A 23,756-nucleotide genomic window follows, 5' to 3' on the forward strand; every position below is an offset into this window, starting at 1 on the left:
GGAAGCGTAACATCCATTAAGGTTAAAAATATGCAGCAATTACTTTAGAATGGGAAAATTTTCATCACACTGGATAAATGAAAATGCCCAAAAGAAATGCCCAATGTTTGTTGGACACATCATTGACCTTAAGCACTTTTACCCGATATTTTTTTTTTAGAGCGTACATTATGATTAAAATAATTATAAACATTTATTTCAACACACATAAAAAATTGTATCCTTATACAATACTCGTATACACACAGCCTTTTTTTCTGTAATTATATATATTGAACACAGGAAAACGCTACATCGATGGCCTGGAAATCTGTGAACTCATTTGTATGTAGTATTCACACAGAACCACACATTTACAGGTTAATTAGCTAATGAGGGCCGGGACGCATCGGCAACTCTTCCAAGCTCCGACTGAATTAGCGCAATCACCATTTCTGTTTTACAACCAAATGACAAAACCACCTTGGCCCCTTGACATACAAGTACGGTGCCACAGTCACATCAACGAGACCGACTCCAGACCGATTAAATCTATTACGTTATTTCCAATATCATTATCATCTGTGGGTATGGACTCGGCCTCATTGGTGTGACAGTCGCATGGATAAAGCCCCGCATTTTCAATGTTCTTTTAATAAAGGGACATGCCATGCGAATGGAGTGCGCGCAAATTTCGTCTGATACTAACACGTGCCTGGGAATTTGGAATGCGGTATTCGGCACAAGGGATGTATATTTCAGTTGATAGGGCAGGTTTATATTTGATTACAGATAGTAGGATTGTATGTAGATCGTTTTATTATTATTATTTGGATCGCAAGCATGTACTGCATAGGCAGCATGCAGATGATGATGGGGGTATTGTTTGAGCGATGAAACCTTTGTCTATCTTCATGAAAGCAGTAACTCCAAAAACAGGATATATTCCGTAGATTTGAAACAAAAAATATAAATCAAACGTATTTTGATATTACATAGCCTAAAAGGGGATTAACCAATATCATTTGGCAAATGTAAATAAGTGATATCTGTTTTTTATCGCCAATTCCTCTTATTTTATTGTTTTAAATATTGTTATTATTATCCTTTTTATTATTATTAATATCATTATCGTTATTATCATTATCATCATTTTTAAATGGAAAGTTGAGACTTGAACAAGATATTGTCGCTTGTTTTGTATAATTGAGTTTCACAGGCGTAATTCAAAATCTACTTCCGTCAGGCTCTGCCATTTAACGCCACCATTCGAAAGACACGGAATGGCTCGATCAGGTACCCCCCCCCCCCCCCATGAAGCTTTAACTACAAGAGCACGCCACAAGCTTGATGCCCCCTCCTCCCCCCCTGGAAAATGTCCCGAAAATAAGTCTTAACACCTACTTTTAGACGTGTGGCTTTTTGTGTACAGGCACAGACCCCTTACTTCGCGTGGTGCATTATAATGCAGTGTCTGAAGTAATAAGACTAGATTCACTATACTGTGGCTGGCTCTTATTTGACCCAGTCAGAATCTTTGGAGTCTAGTCTTCACTCTAGACCCGTTATTGATTAAAGTGTCAAATATGAGTCTGTTCCTGCAGGCTATGGCCCGTATTCTGAAGTCGGATTTAACTTAAACTCAGGTTTACAGTTGTGGTTTAAATATGGAAAGCCAAAAGTATTAACATTTTTATTAAGTTGTTTTTATGTTTACTGTGCTCTTTCCTGATTCGTCGATGGTGAAGACAATCATTTGTTTATACTTCCTACACAATTATAAATGATCTGAGAGCCGAATGAGCTGAAGTTTGATGTCTCTACTGTTAGTGATTATGTAACAATTGGCTGTCTATACTTAAACCACAACTTTAAACCTGAGTTTAAGTTAAACCCGACTTCAGAATACGTTCCTTAGTTCAAGATTCACCGTATTGTATTGCATGTACATATTCGTTTTTACCCCTTCTGTCTTTGTGACCCAGCCCCTTTTCTTTCCGCATTCCCTGTTCATGCCCATAAGCTACATTATCAGAAGGTACCCCAGGCCCGATAACCTAATTGATTGAGTTTCTCAATTAATTCCAATAAATTCTAAAGGACGCAGCTTGCAATGTTCTTGTCAAATTAATTCGGATGTCGTCATTATATTAAGGTCGAATCACGGTTGGTGATTTTTCAACACGGTTCTTATTGCGGCGAGGCAATACATCAGATGAAATGTTGATGGGGTTGTCTAAGACCCAATTCATTATTACGATATAAATTAACTAGTTTCTCACTGACTAACAATCATTTCATATATTATGTTTGCATGTTCAGGTCAACCATGCACACACACAAAAAAACCAAATAATCATTTTAACAACTTGTATGTCTTAATATTAACGATTATAGTTACGTAAATGTAATATCATTGTCTTCTCGCTGTGCCAACCATAATGCGGTCGGAACATTTTTCTAACGGACATCAATGTCATGATTTGTCATCCATGGTTTTTATGTTTGGACACCATTTACGTCAAGATTAAAAGGGGGAAAATCCCTTAGAATGGTAGTCCCCCAGAAATTACATATACATATGCCTCAATGTTGCTCACGATAATTCTAAAGCGATTGTGAAATATTGGTATTGTAAATTTCATTACCGTTTCATTTGTCCCGATATATATCATCTCGATATATCATACATTTACCAGCAGGTAAATTAGCTAAGGTGATTTATAAAAAGTGATTTTCTTAATTGAAAAAAAATAGTGGCATTGCAGCTTGACGACCCAGCAAACACTTTTCATTATTTGTCGTTCTTTCTTTCTTTCTTTCTTTTTTTCCTTCTTTTTTTTGTTGTCGCTCCCCAATTTTCTCTAACTTTTATGCTTATTTTATTCTTTAGTTGCAAATTTTAGGCGAGATTGTCCCATGGGACCATATCTGCGCAGTAATACACCAGCAAACCTAAATTAACAACCCCCCCCCCCCATTTTACGAAACGACACAATAATTTAGGGTAAATGGATGTCAACATTTCACTTGAAGTTATCAGGGGTACGTGGTCGCCAACCCTGCCCACCTCCGTGGCTACTGCAATAGAACAAAGGATCGTTACCCCCATAGTTTTAAAAGCAAATTCATGTAAATGGGATGAACATTTTCTATCCACTCTAAATCCCAGGGTTGCGCGCAGGCTGTATGCTTCCATTACATCATACCGGGGCTCTCTCCTATGTCACTCATAAAGCGTACTTTAAATCGTCATTAATGTAGACATTGCTTGAAAGGTCATTCTTGATTCTCATTGGATGGCTGATGGTATTGGGCAGCAGTGATTGGTTTCATTAAACAAACTGCTCTCAACAGTTCAATATCCTCGGGAGCTTGTCTTCCCTTTATCTACCACGGGGCAAGCGATAAAGTGGTCATTCACATTGTAATGGCATGGGACTTAGGGCTGTTGCCCCCAACAAATAAAAAAAAATAATAAAAAAAAATTACTTTTTAGATATCTATGACCGTAAAAAGGAAAGCAGAAAGGAAAATGATAATCAATTAAATTGTTTCAAAGTCTGTCACTAAATTATATTTTCAATACTTTTAGTATAAGGCGTCTTGCTCGCTTTGCTCGTAATACTTTAAGAATCTACCCATACGCCATGTTCTTCCACCTAAAACATTTGACTTACTACACACCAATGGACATCCACCCTGATATTTCAGTTGATTTAAAGGGACAAGGCGCATCTTATTTTGAATAATTGGATATGCAATTTTTACCCTCACAAATCGATTGGCAAACGTCATCCACCTGCTTATGGAAAACAGAACAAAAAAGCCACCACCATCAACTAAAACAACATCAACAGAAACGGCATTGTGCGGGTTTATTTCATACATACATCGTCCAACTTTAGTGCCCATATTTTACAACATGACATTTAGTGTAAGATACATGGCAACGAAGATTGAATGATATACTGACTAAATGTAAAATGGGGGAAAATGTGCAATAGAAAGAGAGGAAAAGAAAGAAACAGAGACGGTAAACAATGAACTGTGGATAGGGTGTATGCATAGGCGGCGGAAGCGGGAGGGGGGGGGAACTGCCCCCCCCCTAAATTTGAGGTGGGGGACGATCCCCCCTAAAATTTTGGTTGATAACCTATTTTTTTTTCTTTTTTGCTTGTCAGTTTTGTTTCATGCATCCCCCTAAATTTAGGTGGACCCCCTAAAATCTGTGTGGTCCCCCAAAATTTTGGTTGATAACCTTTTTTTTGGTTTGCCAAATATTTTTACCTGTGTCCATCCAAAGTTTCAGGTGGACCCCCCCCCTTATTTGTTTGGCTTGCGCCGCCAATGGGTGTGTGTGTGTGTAAGAGAGAGGAGAGAGAGTGTGTGTGTGTGTGTGTTGTGCGAGAGATACAGATAGACACCCGGGAGAGAAAGATAAAAGAGAGGGAGAGAGCTAATAAAAGAGCAAATCACAATTTGAATGAAGGGTTACACTCAAACATGGTTACATAACTATTGTACAAAATATGACACAAAAATGATACTTACATTTTACGGAGACTTGTCATATGAGAGCATAAATCTTCTGGTAGATGTTTGATATTGCATCGGTTTAGGGTTCTAAAAGAATGCAAAACAAAAAATAAAACAATAAAACAGAAATATATAACACACTGTAAAAGACAAAAAACTCTTTAAATTACCAGACAAAAAACAGACGCCATTTGCTTTATACATTTTCGCTAAAAAGTGACTAGTTAAATTATGCAACTTTTCTTTAATTTGAATCCTATTATTTTAATCTGATTTAGAATTGAATTCAATTATGCAAATTTTAATACAAATCCAGTGCTTGGCTGGTACCTATCCAATTTAAAATCCATGAAATTTGAGCATTACAAATTTGCTAAATCCACAACTTCACATTCTTAATCCATATCGTTTAACCCTAAAATATGAAATAATTGCAAATGAAAATAATAGCATTGCCAATTTGAAGTATACAGCTTGCTTTACAATGCTTCAAGAGATTTATTGTCTCCATTGTTTGAGAAAAACCTACATGTATGGACAAGATTGGATGTAAGTGCTAAAGCTATTAAGGATGGGGGTCCCTGACACCAAAGAGGATAAAGGAGAAAAATAAAAACAAAACGAAATAAAGCAAATAATTGCTTCATCCAGACCACTCTGTACTTTTAACGATTGATCACTTTAGATGATTTAGTACTTTCCATGCACATAAAGAGTGGCATAATGGCAAAGATAAATCATGCACTAAACACAGCAGGGGCGACAAAATCGGAGGGGGGTGGTTGGTCTTCAGCCCCTCCCCGTCACACAGTTTTCCAAAGCTTTGTACAAAAGCGTAAAAAAATGACCATTCGATTGTGAGTTTTTGCATGCTCAGCCAACCCCACCTCCAACTCTTTGATCAGCCCCCCTCCTCCCTTCAACTGACTTTTAAAACTATTCTGCGGCCCCTGCGGTGACGTGCATGCCCTCCGAATTATTGGGCACTTTGCATCATTATACAATATAAATGCACATTTTATGTTATGGTGCTTTGGTTGCAATAATCTCTCAATTCGTTTTGGCACAATCCATTTATCAAATGTATTTATAAGCCATTAGCAAGTCCATTTGAGTTCAGAGAACACTTCCTTGTCAGTTGGCTTGAATGTTGGAATATAAGTGGAAGACTGAGATAGAGAAAGAAAGAGAGAGAGAAAAAGGATATAGATAAAAAGGTAGAACGACAAAGAAATGGATAAGCAGATGGCCAACATGGCTGATACATCGAGAGACATGGGGTAAGAGAGAGAGAGACAGAAAGACAGAAAAAGGATAAAGAGAAGGGAAAGAGAGAAACAGAAAGACTTTGGAAAAGAGGATTGTAGAATATCTTGTTGGAGATGTTGAAAGGTTAGAGAAGATGAAGAGAAAGGGAAAGAGGGAGAGAGAGAGAGAGAGAGATGGGGAAGGAAAGAGAGGGAGGGGTGACTTACATTTCTTGTAGGTTAAATGTCCCGTTTAGGTCTGGAAATTCTTGAAGGTTCTTAGCATCTGATATGGCTCTAGACATTATAAAAAGAAAATATGCATTCAAATCATTACATAATCTCATTTATCGTAATGTCTACACAAGTCATAGTTGATGCCATATTTCTTTCCCTTTACTTTAGAAAGGTGACTGTAGGCCTACATATAACCTAAAATACCAAGCTTACCTAATAACCAAATTGATGATAATCATTATCATCATTATTATAATCATCATCAACCTCATGAAAATCACCATCATCATAGTTGTCAATGTACGTGTATATGATAATTAATGTAATCATTATATTTGATTTCATCACAATCATCATGTTTATCACCATAACTATCATTATCACCCTCATCACCTATACCATCATCATCATCATCATCATTACCACCACCACATCATCACCATCATCATCACCATCATCATCATCATCATCACCACCACCAAAACAATCATCATCAGCATCATCACCACCATCATCATCATAACCACTATCATCATCATCACCACCATCATCATCTTCATCATCTTCATCATCATCATCATCATCACCACCACTACCACCACCATCATCATCATCAACATCATCATTATCATCATCATCACCACCACCACCACATTTTCACCATCACCATATCCACCATCATCATCACCATCATATTCACCACCATCACCACCAAAACAATCATCACCATCATCATCGCCGCCATCATCATCATCATCACGGTCTCCTAACCCCGTTATCACCAGTACTTACAGGACGGTAAGAGCGGAAAGGTTGGTAAAAGCCTTGGTCCCAACTCCCCTGATGGGATTATTATTGAGATGCAGCTCAGCAAGCTGGCGAAGGCCGAAGAAAGCGTGATCCGGGATGTAGCTTATCTTGTTTTTAGCAAGATTTCTGGAAAAGGGTGACAAGGGAATCCACAAATATACCATTAATTAAACATGGAATTCAAGGCAAAAGGAGTTCTAGGCCCCAATTTCACAGAGGTTTGCAAATGATTGCAAATATGAAAGGGCAACTCTGATTAGTTCTTGCATCAGTGATGAGCACAAAATGCGCATGCAACAATGAACTTGATTTCCCATTAACCATTTTACCAATTGATTGCAAACCTTTTGTGCAACCTGGCGAGGCAACAGTTCCAAAACAATCGAAAATGCTACTTTTTGACGATGTTCTAGTTATACTGAATTGGTAATCTTTGTACTGCTGACAGTAAACATGTAGACCTTTATGCGAACGTTGAGCTATCTCCTTCTTTGAAGGATACGAAGAACTGTCATTTCTGCGGGCTTGCGTTTGCCAACATACTTTGCAGATATTGGGATATATTGGCTTTATTTATAATTACTGCGTTAGAGTACTACGATAAAAAGATTATTCTTATGATTTCAAGATGACATGAAAGGGGGTGTCAAAAATCATTTCTCCCCTCTTTGCAAATATGCACATTCTGTTTAAGGACAGCAATTTAAGAAATGTATATTTGTATTATAGTTTAGAATATGTGTTTTCTATCATTATAATGGTTTATGGCTTATTATGGTTTATTATTTTCATATTATTTTATATTCATTCATTTAAATGTTCCTTCTATTAAAATCCCGACATAAAACTCTTCTTTTTTTCAACACAAGCAGTAAAGGATTTATTGTTTACATTAGTCAGCCCACCTGTGCGCTCTGAAACACCTGTATTAAGCGCCCTATAAAATGTTATCATTATTATTACTATTATTATTATTACTATTACAATTACTACTACTACTACTACTACTACTACTACAATAATCTTATGTCTACTCTTCTTTTCATCCGTGTTGCGAGACCAATCTTTCTTTTTTGTGTGTGGCCCACCTTTAATAAACAAACTCCATTATTCACCAAAAACTAGAGATGTAACAGACGATAATTTGTAAATATTTATTTCTGATTAAATTAGAGGTCCACCAAGAAGGACTCTTCTTTCCAACTGGTTCTCGAACCACAGAAAAAGCTAAGTACTTGATTTGGACGACAGAAGCTTCTACAACGTTAGACAAACATACATTTATCTGTGACGTTGTCCATTGCCATTGTCGGGTGTTTCTGTCCTAAGAATAAATTGTTTCGGTCTATTGGGGGGGGGGGGCAACAGGTTCTCATCTTGACGTACTGAAACAAGTATTCGTGATCCAAACTCCGTTGTTTTTTTTTCAGTTTTAGTTTTCAGCGAGGCGCTGATTCACCGCCAAAACAGTAGTAAGAACTCAACGACCAACAAAACATCATACGATCGTTAAGTCGTCAACTTCTTTGTCGTAGAAGCATCTGTCGTGCAGAACGAAATGTCGTATAGTGTATATGGAGTTTTCGCGTCGCAACGTACAGAGTCTTCAGGAACGTAGAAAAAACATATTGTCAATTGCTCTTCATGACAAATTGCAACCAAGATGTTTTGTCAAAGATTGGTAAATCAAACCGTATCGCCCTGGACCTGAATAAACTATGCAAATGGGATTTTTATTGTCAACTCCGAAATTTAAAACAAATCTGCTACTCCAGTTTTTCATTTTTTGTCAACAATTTCCCAACTGGTCTTTGTCATTTATTGTCGGGCATTTTCGATACATTTACTGTGTTCTTGTATGCGCTCTCTCGCGGACTTACACGACGGCCACCGGGACACCCGCCTAGGCCAGTCACTGATATCAGCGCAATATCAAAAATGCCGCAGTAGCACCTCAAATTTTACACACGAACCGCAAACTGAAAGTCCGCGTTGAGGTTGCGAAAACTTTCGAGTCACACCAACGAACAGGGCCCCGTAAAACAAAGGTTAGCGATTAATCGCTAAATGAAACGGCCTATCAAGATCATCGTTGCATGCGCGTTTTGCGCAGTAGACTGATGACGAACCAATCAGAATGGTTCTTTCAAAACATTGTGATTAATCGCAAGCCTTTGTGTTACGTAGGCCCAGACCAATCAAACTACAAGATTTCACAATCGCACCAGCCGGGTTGGAATCGGTTTCTCTAATGTGGCTGCGACATGAACAAGTACACAACAAACTTACAATGTTTCCAGTCTTGGGTTGCTGATGAAGGCATAGGGGTGGAGCTGGCGGATGTTATTGTTGGCCAAAGAGAGGAACTGAAGTTTGGACGTGGCTCGGAGGGCGCCCTCTGGTACTTGAGAGAGGTGGTTGCTATCCAGAGAAAGATGGTGGATGTCTGGGATCGTAATGAGAGCGTCATCCGTCAGATTACTGATGGCATTGTCATCTAATAGTCTATAGAAAAAAATGAGGCGAGAATAATTTTGCTGTTACAAACAAATTAACTTCAATAAAAATACAAACAAATTTAGAAATATGTTAATAAATTTTTTGGGAAAATCTGCCAAAGAATGACACTAATTTTTCATGAATTTACATTTTTTCAAATGGTTAAGAGATTAAATTTGCGTATGAATCGATATAGTGAGAGGCATCCATGTCTCTTTGAAAAAAAGTCGTCATGAGCAAACCCGATTTATCGAATTAAAATTTCATTTATTGTTCGAAATGAAATGAAATGAAATACTCCGAAAATTTGCTTTGCCCAATTGATCGTGGGCCCGGCAGCCACCGTGCAGCGCCAGATCGACGAGGCTCTATCCCTTTAATCGTTGAACGATAAACAGGGTAGCAGCAACTCTTATCTTTTAACGTCCTTTGGTCTGACGCGGCTGGGGTTTGAAACCCCGACCTCCCGGTTGTGAGACGGACGCTCTACCAAATGAGCCAACATAATGACATGAATCGTTGAGGAGTTTTTTTTTTTATTAGGTTGCTTTCATTATGTTCATCTAATTCCTTCCTCATCCCAACTTCTTGATAAAGTTCTCCCTATATCTCATTATAATCCCTTCTTTCATTTCTTATGCTTTTTCAACATTCTCCTTCTTTCCTCTTCTTCTGACTAGTATATTTTCGTCCACCCCTCCTTGATTTATGTCTTCTCCTGTCTGTATCTCTTTTTTTTCCTTTGGGCTCCTTTTGTTTAATCCCCGTCTTTTTCTTCTACCCACGCTCGCGCACACACACCTTCTCTCTCACCCCCCTGTCCCCCCCCCCCTCTCTACGTCATTCTCAATCCTACTGCATATGTATCGGACCTATAAAAGTGCACCGCGACCCACTCGCCTTGGCTCCTTCATAATCGTGTCAAGTACATTTCTCACCCCCTGGGGAAGGACCCTTTGAGGACCTCTTAAGGGTCTAGAAGGGCCGCTTTATTCTCTCGGTATCCATAGATAGACTGGAATCAGTCATAAATTATTCATGTTCCAAGTATCCGATACAGTGTCTTCAAGATAAAAACCTTGATATGAAATTTCAAAGGAGACGTGTGGCAAGGTTCATTCACATCACATGGCGGTGGGTTCATTCATATTAAAGGAGTCTTGCTGTGGGCACGTTCGGGCTACCACATATCTTGCGATAGGTCTGCGACCCTATTTTGGAATTAAAGGTGGAAAATCAACGGAGACTTGGAATTCTATTTTCAACTTTGTTTTGGTAAACCAGTTCTATGCAGGGTCATGACGTCATGCGATGGGCGAGCTTGTGATGCCATCAAACTTTCAGTATTACACGAACTTACAATTAAACACAAATGTTGTCCGCGAAAAATGCGACAATCACTATCACTTTAAAAGTCATTGCTCGCTTTAACATGTTTTTTATTCAGAAAGAAAGTGTCTACGTACGTAAATGATTTCATTTCGAAACATGAATAAGAAAGTGAGACGTCATCTAAAACCATTCTTTCGTATTACATGTACATGTAAGTCCTTATAGAACGGTGATTAAAAAAGTCCGTGTCAACTCTTATAATGGTTCTATGTGAAATAAATGGACATGTTTAGGCTGAAAACATCCCATTTTAGCGGTTTTTACAGAGTGATATATGCATGGATGTCTGTTGTCAATATTAATCTAACTTAGCTGAATTTTTATCAACATGCCGTCGTAATCATAAAACAGAGCTGATCAGTCAAAATAAAAGGAAAAGAAAGGACATTCCCCCGTTCGGGAAAATGGTGACGACTGTGGTTATTATGAGGATCTGCTAGTGTATGTGGGGGGGGGGGGGTAACTGACTGTTAAAATCGATATCAAGACACCGTTGAGTAATCGAATACCCCCCATCCCCCCACACACAAAACAATTTCTGTTCAATTAATTACAGGGAATTGTGAGAGCCCACCCCCTCATAAGGATAAAACGCAGTGCATTCAACCTTAAGCCTGCTAATTATAAACACAAATATTGATTGCCGATTCTATTTCATTTTCAAATATTCTGGTTTCGTTTCAAGACAGCTGAGATGGGACCGGCCTTGCGAGGGGAGAAGAAATAGGAAACACAACACCCCTGCAACCGTTAAACTGAGGAGGATAACGAAGACTATTGAACCAGGGCCTCGTTGCACAAAAGTTACCAATAACTTTACCATGACATGTATAGTAACTTGCAATGGAATCCTTGATTCTGATTGGCTGTTCATGAGCGTTACCATTGTAGGTACCATTGGATGGCAAAGTTACCATAATAAAAACTTTAATGCAACAGGGCCCAGATGGCTCGGGTATAATACAACAATATAGAGGTGATGTGGCTCAGTGGGTAAGTCAGCGGACTCTGAAACACAAGGTCCGAGGTTCGAATCCCACCGCAGCGCTCGCGTCCTTAGACGAGGAGATTCGGCACAATCAACCCAGGTGTTGGGAATTGGTACTTGGTAGGAACGAACTCATTAAATGCTTGAGCTTAGAAATATTGAATGTGTTAGGGTCTCTACAAAATGTTGCACATTCATCTCATTCTCCCCCTTCTTCTTCTTAATTGTAGTAATAGTGGTGATATTAGTAGCTTGATTATTATGTTATACTGTTATCATTATTATTATTATGGAAATTGGTACGCGGTAGGAGCGAACTCTTTAAATACTTGAGCTTATAATTTGTTAAGGGCTCTGCAAATGTTGCAATCATATCCTTCTTCCCCCTTCTTCTTCATGTTCTTACTATTTGTAGTAATAGTTCTAATATGGGTAGCATAGTTATTTATTATTATCGTTATATTATTATTATTGTTGTTGTTGTTGTTGTTGTTATTTACTGCAAAGGGCCTACCCATACTTTTAAAGACGTTGAATTTAAGTGTTTTTACCCCCCGCTCCTCTACCGCCACAAAAAATATGCCTACACCGCCCCCAGATCAAATACATTTCTGCCCCGGGTGCTGTCATTCACTAACGGGCATAATGATCAAGAAAATGATCCGTTCACATCATCGAAGAGGAACGTGTCCCATTTGGGTGACATAATTCTAGGTTTGACAGGAAAATCAATACAACTGTAATATACCTAGACATTTGAAACATCTTCATGGCTGAATGACGAGTAGAGGAGTTTGTAAGCAGCTGTAAATTCAGTAACATACGTAAGGTAAGAACCCTTGTCGAGAATGAACAATGCAATAAACGTCAGCACGATCACTTTCGTTTATTTCTATGTATCAAAAATTAATGTTTACTTCTAACGCTAATGATCATTTACAGATAGATATTTCATGTTGTAAGTTATTGATGTTTTTGAGAACGGTATATAATTTCTTAATCTTTTTCTTACTATCATTATTATTCTTTTTCTTTCTTCTTCTTTCCTTCTGTTATCTTCTCTGTTGTCTTTTTCTTCTCCCTCTCACTTTTCCCTTCCTCTTCTTCCTTTTTTTCTTCTCCTCCCCTCCTCTTCACGTTTCAATGATTGCCTTGTAATATTTAATTGATGCTTAATTCTATTCCATATATATTGTTCGTTAAACAATGATTTTAAAATGTTTATTTTGTCAATGTTCGACACGGCCCCAATGGAAATCAGTCTGTAAACTGTTTGGGCTTTTAACCGTGTATAAATAAAATAAATCTTATCTTATCACCATTGGGAATAATGTTTTTTTCCTTGGGGCAAGGATAAATCTTTGCAATACCTACGTGATTCCGTGCAAGCAATAGAGCGAAGTGAGGTTCGGCTAAATTAGGATGAATTTGATAGTTTTCCTTGTGTGTCTGAATGAAAATTGAATGATGTTGCATCCGTTGCAACTGCATGTTGCAAATAGTTTCGATTTTGAAGAGGGGTTTGGTAAGTATGCAGCCAATGCAAATATTCAAAATGGCACCATAGTTTTGAAATATCATCAGAAAAGTTTTGAAAGTGTGTGAGGGGCAGAGCACGTCCTGCGCCCCCCCCCCCTCCCACCTTGCTATTTACAATGTACATGTACCAACATAATCACCAATCATGAGAAAAGTTATTTAATTTTACATTCATGGTTTGTTTATAGGCCTATATGGTGGTTTGTTTATAGGCCTATATGGTAAAGAGAGAGGGAGAAAGGAGAGAAGACAGAAAATATAGGTCTAGAATAGGATAATGTGTCAAGAGAAGAAGAAGGGAGTGAGAAAGAAACAAACAGAAAGACAGACAGAGGGGAAATACGTATAGGGAGAGGTTAGTGGGGGTATATCGGTGGAAACGTAAGGGAGAAAATGGACAAAGAGAGAAAGAAATAAAGGATGAAATTTTGAAGATATCAAAATAAAACAAAAATGTAAATAGAATGATAGAACGATTGATACAAGTCATGCAGACGAGTCGAATAGTCATGGTAGATGAAGAATAGAACCTCACGCCACTCTCCTCGGCTGATCTGTACCCTCAATCATTGTGCTACATGGTCATGTCACATCCCTCGCGCCCTTCCACAGCGACCCCCAATAAATCAACCGTCAAAACACATGCTAACATCCCTGCCCACAGGACCTATTACAATTTACATCCTATCCCACGGGCCCACTTTGGGATGATATCTCCCCCGTGCATGGAACCCCCGCGCATGTCCCCGATTTGAGTGAACTTCTCTGTCGAATTCGCAGACAGATATCGCTTACTCTCAATTGAATATCAGGGCCTCGTCTTACAAAGAGTTATGATTGATCCAATCAATCGTAACTCTATGGAAATCCATCGGTGTCATAATTTTTTTACAGGAAGTTTTCAAAATGTCCTTTGTAAACAAAGGCAAACACATCAAATTGTCAAGAAAACGATGAATGTATAGATTATACATATCTAGATTTTTTTTTAATAAAAATGCATTTTCGATAATGGGCATTGCTGGCTTTCCATAGTTGAGGTTGAGTTGATCAATCGCAACCCTTTGTAAGACAAAACCCAGATGCAACGCAATCGAATTTTCTATTGTCTTCTATCGTGGCATTTATAACATATACCTCCTTTTCCCAAATGTAACCGTATACAATAGATCTTTCTTATATGGTTTCTTTTTCTGCAGGCAACCTTCGGAGAATTTGACTCCTCATACGTGTAGATAAAATAGAGAATATTCTATTCCCTGAATCATCATCATCTAGCAGATTTAATGCGTTTGTTGTATTAAGCATCATCATGATTATAGTCATTTTAGTCAAATCAACTTTTTTTTTAAAAGACTCCTTTGTGCAAATGGGGGTAGAGATCGAGACACAACTTCTTTACTTTATAGCGCCCACCCACAAATGTAACTCATCTTCAGTAGCGTACCTAGGATTTTTCCACAAAATCGTCCGCCAAAAAAATTTGCCAAAAAAAGGTCTTCAATCACAAACAAAGGATTTTGGGCCAGAAAAAAAACTGACAAGCCAAACAAGAAAAAAGTCCTCATTAGGATATAAAGGACATTTCACACAGTATAAAAAAAATGACAAGCAAAAAAAAAAGAAAAGAAAGGGTCTTCAACTTCTCGTCAGGGGGGGGGGGGCAGGGATAGGTCCCTTGTTGTATGGGTTGTGACTCGTCAGGGGAGCAGGCTGCTTTCCTGCCCCCCCCCCTGTAGGTACGCTTGTGCTCATCTTGTTTGATAAAAGAAACATCACAAGTTATAAATGATTACACATTATCGATCCAGGAGTGCTTCTCCACTTAATACACGGCTTTGTGATTTACTAGTATATTTCTGTGTGAGGGTGTGTGTGTGTGCGCGCGCGCGAACGGGGGTGTGCGTGTTTCTTTGTGTGGGCTCGAGTTTTCAAAGGCGTTTGTCATTCATGTTTATCTACGTCTGGGACCAACCTTTAATCGAATCTCATACCCTCTGCATCAATTCGTAATTACACTCACGCAGCTTTCATTGAAAATGCACGCCACAGCGCCCAGACAAAGAAGCAATGCAATAGTGAATTTCAATCATCAAAAAGCAAAATTGTAACTTTTTCACAACCGTCAGGAAAAAGTGTTAATATAATTTTCTCTTTCTCTAGAAAGTGTCTCCGTTTTCGAAGCTACACTTAAAAAAAAAAACAATCTGCTCACATTTGGAGAGGTGCCATGTCAGGGGCCGTTTCATAAAGACACTTTAAATCTAAGAACGACTGGTGGTCATTTCTTGTGGTAAAAAGTATTCATCATATGTTCATCGATGATAATTTGACGAGTAAAAAGAAGAAGTGAAGAAGATAATCTGGCCGGTTTTCATAAAACTGTTCGTAAAGTTACAAACGACTTTACGAAAAACTGGAACATGTTCCTATAGGACTGGTGGTAAGTCAGCTTCATATAGGGACATGCCACATCCAAGTATCACAAGAAAGGATTACCTGTCGTGCGCAAAATCATTCACAAGTTTCGGACAGCTATTGATATGAACAACACACCGGTAATTTGTGGGGGATAGTGTTCGTGGGCAGGTAGAATAATAACATCACCGATATGAAAAGATCAGCTAAAATTAAAATGAAAAAGAGAGAAAAAAACGCCCTCCATGTTCCCCATCATTTAACTTGGAACATTGTATCATCTAATGAAGATGTTGAACTAGCGGGGGATATCGGGTTACAGGCAAGTATATCCTATCTCGGGTTGTGTGGGTTGTTATAAATGATATTTTTCCATCAAGGTAACCCTCTTGTGATGCCCCATTGCTCGTTTACTTTGTTTTCTTAGCTTTTAAGGCAACGAGTAAACCGCACATTATTTTAGCATCATCTTCCATCGGCCAATTATCATCATGATCACAACTACAGTATTGTCAACAATCGTCTTTATCACGTAGCCTTCGCCGTTGATTCTTTCAGTTTTACTTCGCCCCCACCTCTCTCTTTCTCTCTCTCTTTCCCTCTCCCTCTCCTCTATCCCCCTCTCTCTCTCCTTTTCTGTATGTCTGTCTGTCTCTCTCTGTCTGGTGACACGACATTTGCTCCTGCGACAATTGCTCCGGTCTTCATATCTCAGAAGGCATAGGATTAGAGCTAGGATTGTAATAAAATTTTTGGTTCAGAATAGGGTAAAGATAAGGATTAGGGTTATTTAGTTTTTGAGGTTAGGTTTAAAGTCATGTTTGATGTGAACACTTTCCATCGGAGCAATTGTCGCCGGAGCAAATGTCATGGAAACCTCTGTCTCTCTCTTTCTCACTAGTCTTTATTTGTTCCATCGCCTTTAACTCTTCTCCTCTCTTTTTCGAAATGGTCTTTCTCAGTCTTTCCCTTTCTCCCTTCTCCTTCTTTTTCTTATTCATCTTCCTTATTTCTCTGTCCTAATCAATAATTGATTAACTCCTTTTCTATCCGTCTGAAGACCCCTATCTCCTCCCCCTTCTTCTCCCTTAGCCTCTCATCTCATATCTTTCCCCGAGCAATTTTCGAATGACTTCTCTTCAAGCACCCCCTACTTCTCTTTATCCCTTCATCCCCTTCTTTCGGCAGTTCACTTATTCTATAAATATGAACTAGAGACAGAAATAGGCTGACACCTATTAGACACCTTGAAGGGGCAATCAACGCCCCGACTCTTTGATCCATATTGTAACCAAGGATGTATCGAATTGTAGCGCACGCTCGAAGCACAATTACATCAGTCATGTGAGTGGTGTCAGAATGTGTGAATGATCAAGAACAGCAGTAGATTAGTGGACAAGTCTCCGGGCTTTGAGACGCAAGGTGCAGGGTTCGAATCAGAACTCGACAGTTATCCCATGTTAATCTTAACTGTTCACTGTTTCCATCCAGGGGTCGTTTCATAAAGCCGTTCGTAAGTTAAGAGCGAGAACGACTGGTGATCCTTTCTTACGCGCTAAACCATCGCCTATATGTATACCATTTATACCAAAAGAAAGAACCACCAGTCGTTCTTGTCTTACGAACAGCTTTATGAAACACCCACCTGGTGCTAAATAGATTTCCACTTGTATTTGAAAATCAATAGTTGTAATTATCGTAGACTTGACTTATCAAGCTAAGGCCACGGTGCGTCAAACCAACGAAACATCTATCTATTGTGATATCGTCTCATTTAAATCGGTGTTGAACATGAGCAACATAGAATATTTTATCCTCGTTCAAAACAGTCCAATCAATAACGATAGTGATGACGATTTTAATGACAATGATTGTGATGATCATAATGATTCGCAGCATCTGTTTAAAACCTTTAGACTTCTCTAAAATGCGCTGGCGTTATCCAACAAAAATTGCGAGTCTTCCTTCGGCTACGTTTTCATGGTTTTGAATATTTTTTTTTAGATGGAAGCTCGTCAAAGAGCAAGGGGGATTATAATTTGCAAAATGTATTTTCGTTGGTGGTTTTGTTTTAAACGTCTTTAATTTGTATTATGGTAACCATTGTAACTAAGGGATATCAATTATGAACGATTAAACGAAATCGATAATGCAATACCGTAGCTGTGATAAAGCCAGAGTTAACAACAAGTTGATTGCGACTCATAAGAACTATTGTCAAAAAAACACTTAGTTTGATCGCATGTGTACATTATAGATTACCCCCCCCCCCTAAAAAAAAAGAGGGGTGCCTTAAAAATATTCTACAAGGATAGTTCAAGATACCAAAAGGTGAAGGAACATATTGACCATCAATATTCCTTCTCTTTCTCTTCTCGATTGCCACCGTTCATACAGACATACAGATTCTCCGTATTTCCATCATAATATCGTATAGATACCAATTATCAATTCTTACACTTGGCCTTCTTCTTCCAATCCTTCACTAATTGGAAAATCTCACATATATCTAATCTATTTTTTTAAACGAAATTCTCACTGTCTTCCTCTCGTTTTCGAACTAAACCTGAGCCAAACTTCCGCTTTGTCATTTCTTTGTTCCTCGTCGACCATGTCTATACTTGTGAAATTAAGCCAAATCAGGCCGAATCTTATCGATTGTCCCAAAACTGTTCCTACACCCGGTAAATTGATGACAGCTAAGAGCAACCCGAGACAAATTAAAATGACTGATGAGTATAAATGTAGAGGGTCAGCATACAAATAGGTTACACGATAACGTTGACAAAGGATAGTTTAAGGCTCCTCCACCTCCGTCCCGCCACTCTCCCACGCGATGCGCAGGGCTGATGATCGACGACTGATGTACAGATGCCCTTCACAGAGAGAACTCCGTTTAAACGGAACGCAAAGAAATCAAGTGCAGGTTCCTGATCAACGCGCGCGCATGCCATTGGCTGAAAGGCATGTTGCAATTGATTTCGTGGAGTTACGTTCGATCGCCATTCTTCCTGCAACGGGCCCTAGTCAAAATGTATGGTGTTCGAATTGAATGTTAGATCAGGTTCGGTTGTAATCAGCCTTCAAATGATACATGCTGGCGTTTCACAATAGGCCGTGGACAGGGGTTATGGTTGCGTCACTTATTGGCAGGGGTCGTGCCATTAAGGGAAGGGATCCCGACGCCTACGAGATTGATTTTCCAAGTAATCCGTGCAAAAAATAAAGATGAGACAGAAAAACGAGAAGGAAAATTGAAGAATAAGAACACTGAATAAAGTGGGGGTAAGTCGAAGGTCTATCACAATAGCAGGGGCGGAAATCTCTCCAAAAAGGTAGAGGGACAAGAGGCTGGAAAATTTAACAAGATAAAAAAAAAGTTATCACCGTAAATTTTAAATCATTTCCACGAAAATAAATTTGACAAGCAAAAAAGAGGTTATCACAAAAGTAAGGTCATCTCGTCCTAAAATGAATGTTTTATTTCGATTTTGAATAATGCATTTCTTACCATCATAAAAGACCACAAATAGTAGGGGGACATTTGTTATAGTGTTCCTTTCCCTACTATGTGGAGTAGGGGAGACACATCCCCCTCCGGGCAGGGGGGGACTCGACCAAAAAGTGGTGGGGTGTGCCGAGGGCGAGACAAAAAACGGGGGCCTTGGAGCGGGCTTATTGTAAAAAGGAGGATCCTCGGAACGGGCTTTGGAACTACAAATTTTTGTGAAAACGGGGGTCCGTGGAACGGATCGCCAGCGTGTGAGTGCGTATGTATCCCTATGGAACGGGCATGCGTGTATGATGCAGCTAGCCGTCGGGTGTGCTCGCGCAGAGGCGATGGTCGGACAGTGCTCTGCGGCAGCTTTTCACCAAATTTGCAGTTCATTGTAGCAAATCAATGCGACCGGAACGGCGTAACGAAAAATATGCGAAGCTTTGGAGCCGATTTCTCTCTTCTTTTTCTCGATAAGAAGAAAATGCTTTGCCTTGGAGCGGCTTTCTTTGTTCTTTTTCTCAATAAGACAAAATTGCTATGCCTTGGAACGGAAATTTGAGTGTAAAAATGGGGGTCCCCTCCGCGGCACATACCCACTATGCAGTTTGAGTTATATACTGAGTGCCCCCCCCCCCGGATTTCCGCCAATGCATAACAGGGATTTCTTGCAACTACTACACAGACACTTTCGGGGGAGCGTTTCATGAAAGGACTTGTCGGACGTTTTATCCGACAACTCCCATTTTATCCGACAGTTACTATAGTAACAGTGCCTCTCAGCCAATCAGAATCAAGGAAAGATGTCAGATCTGACAACTTGTCGGACAAAAATGTTGATGAAACGGTCCCCTGGAGTGTAAAGAATCTATTGTCAAATGCCCTTCATGACAGAGCAGTCTTTGTCGAAATTGGGTGGATCAAAATAGCAGTGTCGTCCTGGACTCTTGACAAACGCCATATTTACATTTTTCGACAGCTCCGAATCTTAGGACGATCTGCTGTCCCGGCTCGCCAATTTTCGACGAAGACCTCTGAATTGTCTATTGTGATATTACGGCCATTTTCAATGATTTGCTATGTTGTAGAATTCGACCCCGTTTCAATTGCGAACACTCGCTAATACCTCTCAAAAAGGAACTTGAAGTCGCATTCACATCCGGTTCTGCATGCATCATAGGTGTTATGATATGAATACACGGGGAAAGTTGCAAGCAACTCGAATCCAGTTCCTGCAGTTCAAACTTCAAAGCCATCTTTATTTGATATTCATCAACTATAGCAATAAAGCGGTGCGTGCAAACGCAATCAAAGAGAAGGCCTGTATACTTACATGGATTTAAGGCTGTGGGACACCAGTCTTAGAGGCTCGGTAGGGAACTCGGTTAAACTGTTAACTTGAAGGATCCTAGATGAACAACAAAAACAAAATTAAAAAAATAATGATGATAATCACTTAAATGTTTTTTATACAATTCTGAACAATTTTCATGGAATGCAAAAACAATAGTAACAAAAAGTACGAACTCCATATAAAGGTCAGTAAAGGGTTCAAGAAAAAAGGTAATGGTAGTAAATGGTAGTAAACATTTTTAATAAGAATTTTGATGAACGCATGTATTTGATTCGTATAAGAATAGTCATGTAATAATGACAAACATCGAAAGTTACAATTTATTCTGTATAAATTTACATTCTAGCAATCACCAAGTTAAGAATCAGATGCCACTGTAAACATTGGCTCAGCGACGATTCGGTGAGCTGCACGCGTCGTCATTACGCGGTAAAAATGGGACACTAGTGTCGAAATAAGGAGACGTATTGGAACGCCTCCAAACTCGACACAGTTTCTGTTTACACACATTAAAGTCACTATTTTACACTGCGTTTTTTTCAGTGTGAATACCCCATTAACTCTGACAACAAACACGGGTCATTTACACAGTGCACTATAATGGCATTCCATTTTAAGGCAAAGATTGAGTCCGCTACAGTTATTTCGTTGATAGCAGATGCTAGCATTGTATCACCTGCCATAACAAAACATGTTGATAGTCATTAACAAAGAAATACATGCATAAGGTCGTATGAGACGGGTTTGAATTTGGCAAACCTGTTAATGTTAAGGGTTTCATAGACATGATAGATTCATATACATGTATTCATATAGTAGAGCGTTGTGGGCCAGTGGATTAGTCTCCGGACTCTGAAACAGAGGGTCGTGGGCTCGAATCCCAACCATGGCGTAATTTCCTTCAGCAAGAAATTGATCTACAATGTGCTGCACTCAACCCAGGTGAGGTAAATGGGTAGCTGGCAGGAATTTATTCCTTGAAACGCAGCGCGCGTAACAGCTGCATTGCTTAAGCCAGGGTAATTACGCTGCATATACTGTAGAGCGCTTAGAGACTTCTGACAAAGTTAGTATTAAGCGCTACATAAGCAAGTATAATTATTATTATTATATATTTGTTTTTAGTTCAAGCCTGTCCTAAAGCTTTGTAAGAGGATTAGCATTGTGAACTCTACTCGCATATTATTAAATATTACAATATTACCCAAGTGGAGTTGTCGTTCAATGCATTTTTTCACCCATTAAGACTTAGAAATGACATTTCCGGCGTTAGGATCTAAATTTGAATCACATGCCCTCCCTCGTTTTTTTTCTGTTTTTTGATGTTTTGTTACGGGGTTGCAATTTTGAATGAATTAACAGGTGATATGTTGATTCATAATCTTGGACAAAGTTAATGTCTTTCAAAATATGTTCCATGTACAAGTGTCAGTAGAAAAAAAGACCCACAACAACATATCATTTCATGATTAACAGGTGGAGTTAGAATAATCGTAACACATTGGATGAAAATGTATTCATGTCAAATTATCTATACTACGTATTAGTCTAAGTGATTTATAGGAATATGAAACAGCAGTGAGGCAGCTGACAATCAATAAATGGCAAATTGCAAAATGATTTTGCAAAGTTTAAATACGATATGATAAAGCACTTACTTTTAACAATCAATTAAAAATAAGAATCAGGCCTATTTATTTATAAGATTTAAGATTAATAAGTCTGAAAGACACTTGAAATCCCTTTACCCATTCTGTAATTTATAGCAACTGAACATATTACCGCCTATCCCTCTCACTCCTCCCATTAATGATTATAATAATAATAGCGGTATATTTACCCAGGGTAGACACTTCAGTTCCGAAAACTGTTCTCCCAGCGGTCCCTGCTATCATTACCCCGGGTTTAACTGGGCTGCCTATAGGCGCTAAAGCATTCAAGGAATTAATCCTGCCGGGTACCCATTCACCTCACCTGGGTCGAGTGCAGCTCAGTGCGGATATATTTCTTGCTGAAGGAAAACACGCCATGGCTATATAGGATTCGAACCCACGACCCTCTGTTTGAAAGGAAAGTGTCAGAACCACTAGACCACGACGCGCCCACCGGGCCCAATGAAAGGCCCCGGGAAGTATTTTCTTACTGGGGGTGCTGATTAAATTAGATGAGCAAAACAAAAGAGGGTACAAGATGAGTGTAGTTTTTTTCCCTCTAGAAAATTGAAAAGCCCAAAAAGTGGGTTCGCTCTGAAATACATATATGTTTTTTTTTTTCATTTTGGTTACAGTTCTACCAGAATTCTAGGGAGTGCTACCTATCGAGAATAAAACACGAAGCACCCCCACGGAAAATCTTGGGGGTGCTTTCAGCACCCCGCTTTCGACGGGCATGTCGTTCCTCCTTCAGGAACTCTCAGTTCTTGTCCAATTGTGCTATCTTTCTCTTTCCATCACTCAACCTCCCTCTCTCCCTCTCTCAATCTCTCGAAATATATACATATATCTCTTTTTATTTTTCATGCTATTCACTTTTATCCTATCTTTCGTATGTCATTCTTACCTAATACTCTAATTCCAACTATCCATCTACCTAACTATCTCTACACAAGCAACATCAATGCGCATGTAAATATCGTGTCACACTTTCCCTCTTTGTGATATGAAAAAGGAAACGAATTCATAATACTTCTTATCCCCCTGTATCTGAAGGAGAAATCCTAGCCGGCTCTCTGGGGGCCATTTCATAAATTGGAAATTTCCAAGTGTTTCTTTGAATGCGATGCTAAGCGGAATCAAACAGTGGTATATTAGAGATTGTCATAACAGAGCATCGGGCTAGGATTAGGTTTCCGTCCATTTTCTGAAGAAAAGAAAAGAGGGCGAGAAAATCCCTCAGAGAAATCACAAAGCGGTTCATCAAGCTAAGTTTGCATGTCCAAAAGGCCAATTTATTTACCAACGTTTTTGCGAAACGCGTTTTCAAAGCGAATAGCCACCCAGATATTATGCGAGTTCGTTTCAGCAAAAGATAAGCAGGTTTAGAGTAATATTGCCGGTTATGTCCCCTTTCTTAGAAGTCAAAATGTGAAATAGAATAATCCCGCAAAACCAATTAGGTATCTTATTTTGTGTACAATTACTTTGTTGATAGTTCATCTCTACAATGAAATGTCATTGGCATGTACATTGTATACCAAAGTGATTCTATCTCCTTTCTCAGAAGCCTTAATGTATAATGAAATGATCGCGCAAAACCTCA

General features: G+C 39.0%; 1 protein-coding gene across 1 annotated transcript in view; it reads right to left on the minus strand.

Moving 5' to 3' along the window:
• Positions 1-23,756, minus strand: part of LOC121421897 (leucine-rich repeat-containing G-protein coupled receptor 5-like) — a 99,302-nt gene that overhangs the window by 17,934 nt on the left and 57,612 nt on the right. Inside the window, exons 6-10 of the mRNA XM_041616698.1 lie at positions 20,478-20,552; positions 9,102-9,317; positions 6,795-6,938; positions 5,994-6,062; positions 4,534-4,605 (exon numbers count right to left, since the gene is read on the minus strand). Coding sequence (XP_041472632.1) covers positions 4,534-4,605; positions 5,994-6,062; positions 6,795-6,938; positions 9,102-9,317; positions 20,478-20,552 — 576 coding nt within the window. The remainder of the gene's footprint in view (positions 1-4,533; positions 4,606-5,993; positions 6,063-6,794; positions 6,939-9,101; positions 9,318-20,477; positions 20,553-23,756) is intronic.

The sequence above is a fragment of the Lytechinus variegatus genome, chromosome 9 (genome assembly GCF_018143015.1).
Source record: "Lytechinus variegatus isolate NC3 chromosome 9, Lvar_3.0, whole genome shotgun sequence".
Lineage (NCBI taxonomy): Eukaryota > Metazoa > Echinodermata > Echinoidea > Temnopleuroida > Toxopneustidae > Lytechinus > Lytechinus variegatus.